Source organism: Citrus clementina, unplaced genomic scaffold (genome assembly GCF_000493195.1).
Source record: "Citrus clementina cultivar Clemenules unplaced genomic scaffold, Citrus_clementina_v1.0 scaffold_3, whole genome shotgun sequence".
NCBI lineage: Eukaryota > Viridiplantae > Streptophyta > Magnoliopsida > Sapindales > Rutaceae > Citrus > Citrus x clementina.
The window spans coordinates 20317192-20323614 of record NW_006262339.1 but is presented as its reverse complement, the minus strand read 5'-3'; the positions used below and the strand labels follow the sequence as shown (position 1 = coordinate 20323614).

The 6423-nt window shown below is 31.2% G+C and overlaps 1 protein-coding gene across 1 annotated transcript; it reads left to right on the top strand.

The window, feature by feature from the left end:
* Positions 1-2696: 2696 nt before the first annotated feature.
* LOC18046504 (anthranilate N-methyltransferase) lies at positions 2697-6005 on the top strand. Its single transcript, XM_024187093.1, has 5 exons — positions 2697-2704; positions 2895-3266; positions 4851-5161; positions 5624-5643; positions 5709-6005. Exons 1-5 carry the CDS (start codon positions 2697-2699, stop codon positions 6003-6005), a joined length of 1008 nt encoding a protein of 335 aa, XP_024042861.1.
* The last annotated feature ends 418 nt before the right edge of the window (positions 6006-6423 follow it).

The window sequence follows — 6423 nt, the reverse complement described above, 5'->3', positions numbered from 1 at the left end:
GTCTTTTATTATCAAAATATTTTAATTATTTTTATGCATTTTGTCAAAATTTTAACCGTAGCAACATTTTTTTTGCTATAAATAAGTAAATTCTCACCTTGTATAATTGTATCATCCAAATTGAGATTTATTCTCATAAGAAATATTAACATCATCCTTTTTATCCTTCGTGAATTATGTTTATTTACAACAATGTCATCCACGCTTCCATTACTAACCCTCTCTTATGTCCTGTGACTTGTCAATAGCTAAAGGGAGAAGTAAGAATCACAATGGGTTGGCCTGTTCTCATGGTCCTAGCTGATGAGAATTTTTTTTAATTTAAATTTTTTTAATGTTTAAAGATTTTGTATTATGTTTATTTTAAAGATTAACTTATAATCTATGTAAAATATGCAAAAATTTATAATAAGGTAATGGGACTATATTACAAGAGCCGTAAATTACATTGATCGTCACTCAACAAGACCCTTATTTTAATTATAGTAAATAGGTAAATTTTAATTAATTATTATTTATTTATTAATTATTAATTACTACTTAAATTTTTACTTCTAAAAAACGAAAGAATACTGACACAACACATGGTTCTCCTATTACTTTTGCCCACTGCAATTAATGCATCAAATTAAAAATGATGAAAAAATCGTTGTCTCAATTTTTTTAATTTTATTTTTGATAAGAGTCACTGTCTCAACTTTTCTTTTTGGCAAACGTGATTGTGTAAGCGTAGAGGCTGCAATTGAGGGATCACCGATTTGATCATATACTGAGTAAATAAAAGAAGAGGATTTGTTTTCATAATTACTGATTGGTAGTTAATAAATAAAAAAATAAAAAAAGTTGAATCTTACCCATACACTACCATTAAAAGACGCATGACTAAAAATCTTGAAAAGTTCAGAAAAGATCAAGTCAGGAGAAGATCTTTTTTCGCAATTGAGTCTCATTCCATGCATCAGCCATTAATTTTATCTCAAGTATATACTTGGATGCCGTTAGATATATCTTTTATAAATATAGTAAGATAGATATTTCAATATGAAAATAAAATTTTAAGTTTCCCTCCAAAAATTTCTATTTATATATATAAATAGGTTTTTATGTTGTAATTGTTTAATAAATAATTTCATTAAAATAAGAAATAAGTTAAAAGAAGAAAAATACATATTTTAATATAGTATATTTTATCTTATAATATAAGAGTTTATACCCAATAAGTAGATATTATTAGCTTTAGCACACAATTGTCACTTTTTTTGTTATTGAACTTTATAACCCGAAGCGCGTTTGCTTAGTTAGGAGAGTGCTTGGCTTATAAACTGCTCCAAGAACTCCTTGTTAGCAATGCATCCTTTCCCCTTAAGGACCTTGCGTTCTCGTGAGGATCATTGGAAACAGAATAGAATGAAATCGTATCATTAACATATCAATCGACACATCGGCTCATGAGTAAGCTCTTATACTAATTATAATAGCCTAGACCCATTAACCAAATATATATTGTTCGCTTTGGGCACACAATCCGTCACGACTTTGTTATTAGACTTTACAGTCCAAAACACATTTGCTTAGTTACGAGAGCTTGTCACTTATAAATTAGTCCGACAACTATCTCCCTAGCAATATGGGATGTTACATATAAATTAAGGTTCAACTCATGTGGTAAAGAGCAGTCTACTTAGGGCTCATGTTTAATTCGAGTTTTAGTGGGGTGTGAATAGATAATATTAAAATAATTAGGAATCATTAAAATTTTATCATAATAGATACACAACCTACTAAACAAATAGATATTATCCGCTTTGGATATACAACCCACTATTGTTTTATGATTGGGCTTGTAACCCAAAATACATCTTCTTAGTTAGAAGAACTCATAGCATATAAACTAGCCCAAGAACTCTCTTACTGGCAATGTGAAATGTTACATGCTTCCCCCATTGACCCTCATAATGGGACAGAATGAAATCACACCAATAAGATGTTAAATGTTTCTCCCCTTGATCCTCATAACAGAATGAGATACAATCATACCAATAACATATCCATCCATACATCAGGTAGTGAGTTGTTTATGATACTAACTTTAATACCCTAGGCCCATTAACCAAGAAGATACTATCCATGTTGGGTACATATCCCGTCATGTTTGCTTAGTTAAGAACCCATAACTTATAAACTAGTCTCAAAACTCTCGCTAATAATGTGAAATGTTACATGTAGTACATTGAAATCTGTATTTTTTATCTTTTAAATTATACCTTATTTTAATAAAGTAAGGAATTACTTTATTGTTAATTTACTTTATACATAATATGACTTCTTTCATCCTTTTTTATTTATTTTTAATAAATGATCTCATATTTTAATAAAGTTAGAGATAAGCTAAATAAAAAAGAAAACATTTTTATTTTATATTTTATCAAAATTTATAATTTTCTATCTTTTAGTTTGTCCTTTTATCATATTAAAATAAGAGAACCATTATGTTACATGTTCTAGATTTTGTTCCAGTTAATTGATTTTATTTGTTTCTTTCATTATTTGAATAAGTCAGGTTAGCTGTTGGAGTAGTTAGAGTCCAAGCTAGTTTGTTAGTTATTTCTTTATTTAAATTTTAGAAATAAACAACAGGTTACAGTCTCTAAATTTGAAAACACTGACATTATTTGTGGAGGTACAGGCTCCCTCAAATGATCCTGTACATTCAACAACTTTCACTTCAATATTTTCAAAATAGCTAGAGGAAAGAAAACGGAAACTAGCTCATATATACCAATATATAATAAGCTATATCCTTTTGGACAGGCCAATCAATCTTCACACCACTATAATCGCATTGTTTCTTAGCAAAACAGATAAGGAAATTCAACAAAATATGGCTAATGAAGGAGAGACGCAAGCTTTGCATATGCCAATCAATTGGTGACGGGTTCAGTGCTCCCCATGACCATGCAAGCAGCAATTGAGCTGGGAGTTTTCAAGATCATAGCCAAAGCTGGTCCTGGAGCAAAGCTCTCAGCTTCAGAGATTGCAGCTCAGTTGCCTGCCACCAAGAACAAAGACGCACCCATGATGTTGGACCGGATACTCAGGCTTCTGGATAGCCATGGTGTTGTTGAATGCTCACTAGATGATATAGATGGTTCTCAGAGACTCTACGGTCAGAGTAATGTTTCCAGATACTTTGTGCCTAACGAAGATGGTGTCTCATTGGGCCCCTTAATGGCCTTAATTCAGGACAAGGTGTTTCTGGACAGCTGGTATACCTGCTCTCTCTCATTTTAATTCTCTGTAGTTTATTTTTATTTAGAATAATAACATCACATGGGTTAATAATGCATCTATCTTTCTAAACATTCAGATCCAATCATGCATATCTCCGATCATACTCCAACTCATGCTCAACTTGTTTCTAAATTCATTTTCAGTCGTCGTACAAACAAACAAACAAAAAATGAACTAAATCCCTATATTTGATGCATAAGTGTATATTTATAATAGTAAGCACTAAAATGTAGAATGTACACTTAACAAACTTATAAATCATTACTATATATATACTTTTAATCAAATCAATTCAAGAATAGATGAAATATTGTTGATTGTGTTTTATTTGCAGAGAATAAGAAGAAAAGTGTTCTCCGTCGGGGAAATTTTTGTCTTTTACTTGCAGAGAAAATGAGAGTAGTATGAAAAAGACAATGAATTTAGTTCTATTGAGAGCATTTATTGAATTCTGTTCTTTAGTTTTGACAGAAATTCATAAAGGAAAAAATTCTTAACTTTATCCGTAGAATTTTGCTCAATTAAAAGATTTTTTTTCCCGTGGGGTTTTTAAAGACAGCAGTGTTGAAAAGTCAAAGTAAAGAAGGGGGCTCGCATGTTGGATTTTGAATATATTGAACCGCGTGATTTTCTTGACAAAAATTGGCAAACCGCATGCATTTTTTTGGTTTTTCAATTCGGCGCCAAATTGCAGGACTTTTTGCCAACTACTTTTGAGACTTTTTACAGTGAAGCTAAACTTATAGTTGAGCTTCATTTATAGAGCTAAAGCATCTTAAAATTTGAGAGAATCTCATAAAATTGAGAGCAATAATTTAAGTGAAGAATTGTTGAGAGAGTGAACAATTGAGAGGTTTTTTCTTTTCAAGTGTATGTGAGAATACTAGGTGTATTTAGATTTTGAGAAGTAAGGTTTCTACTTAAATATTGTACTATTATAATTGTTAGTAATACAATTATTTTCTCTTGTTCCGGTGGACATAAACATAATTGTCAAACCATGTTAAATTTTGTGTCATTTATTTTTCTGTGATTATTTGGTGTGCTTGATTTTGCATTCTGCGCACAACAAGCAGGACCTAACTACATGAAATGTCAATACAAACTAAATATGAACTAATTTGTGATTTTGTTAAAAATTCAGTATCCGAGCCGGAAGATGTCATGACCCTATTTCCTTTTTTTTTACCCTCTTATAAAGACGTAGGTGACAACTATGCATTATCTTTCTTTGTGATTTTGGGAGGAAATGAATCTTGTACTTATCTTATCTTTTAATGAGTTTACGATACGTATACATCGTCATAGTTATAATTTATATGTATCTATATCATTTAATGATTTTACAATACATATACATCCTCATACTTATCGTATCTTTTAATAATTTTAGGATACGTATACATCGTCATAGTTATAATTTATATGTATCTATATGTTTTATCAACCACGAATCAATGAATCTAAAAAGAGTAAGCCAAATGTAAAATGTTGATCTGATGAATAGAGGATTTGGATACGAATCTAATTCTGGACTGATTGATTAATTGATAGTGCAGGTCCCAATTAAAAGAAGCTATTATTGAAGGAGGAGTTCCATTTGATCGTGTCCATGGAACAAACGCTTTTGAGCACCCGAGACTGGACACCAGGTTCAATGAAGTTTTCAATACAGCGATGTACAACCTTTCTACTTTGGTCATCCAGAAAATTCTTGAGGCTTACAATGGTTTCAAGCACATAAAGCAACTGGTCGATGTCGGTGGTAGCCTTGGCAATACACTTAAAGCTATCACTACCAAGTATTCTCACGTTAAGGGCATCAATTTCGACTTGCCTCATGTTATACAGCATGCCCCAGGGTATCCTGGTATGAATTATCACTTATTTTTACAATAATGTGAGAGACATGGCTTAGTAGCTCTTAAAAAAATTTCTTAATCTGGCTAACTAATTGTAAATCCTTGAGAAGGTTGAAGGCTAGAAAATTTATTTGGGTTTTCCCCAAAATCCTGTCTTCGTTTTTTCTTTTAATGTCATTGTTATGAGGAAATATATATTAATTATTAATTAGAACATGGTAATCAGAGAAAATGCTGAAATGTTTTCGACAAAAAGACTTTAAACTGAATTCGATTTATGTATTTGAAATTTATTGAGAAAATCAGGCCCGATTTACTGTTGTTTTTGTGTCTAAACTTTTTGCCGGAATATCAATGCTCATAAGAATACTCTGTCCACCGTAACGCCAGATTCTAACAGAGGAAATTAAATTGTGTGTAGTACAGGCGTTGAGCATGCAGGGGTGATATGTTTCAAAGTGTTCCAAAAGGTGATGCCATCTTGATGAAGGTAAGTTTAATTTGAATTTACTTTGCAGATATTAAACAAATTTCATAATATTTCACATTTTGTAGTGGATATTGCACGATTGCAGCGATGAACATTGCTTGAAGTTGTTGAAGAATTGCTACAAAAGTATTCCAGAAGATGGAAAGGTAATTGGTGTGGAGTCAATACTTCCAGATCTGCCTGATACTAGCACTCTATCAAAAAACAATTCCCAAATTGATGTGCTGATGATGACTCAAAATCCGGGAGGAAAGGAGCGAACAAAGCATGAATTCATTACCTTGGCTACTGGAGCTGGATTTAGTGGCATCAGATTTGAATGTTTTACTTGTAATTTATGGGTTATGGAGTTCTATAAGTAGCCTGTGAATGCCCATGAATTCTAAAAATTGGACCTCGTTTGATAATTTGATGCAAGTTTTACATTTAAATTTTGATTCGATACTGAATTTGTTGTGTTTATGTTTTAATAATTAATCTCATGTCATGCGTGTATTTATATTAATGTACGGTTAAGATTTAATTCTCCAATAACTATCGTCACATTTTTTTTAAAGGTCAGCACAAAAATTAGATTAACACATGACATCATTACAAATGATAAAAAATATTAGACTTAATCACTTATATTTTATTTATTTTGAATGATGGGCATCAATTTTTGTTTTTTTTTACTATCACATAATTAGTAAAAAAAATATATACAGCCATCTACGGTCACAAGTGCGCTCCTCTCAAAAGAAAATTTTGAATCAGAAATAGTGGAGATACAAAAACAAT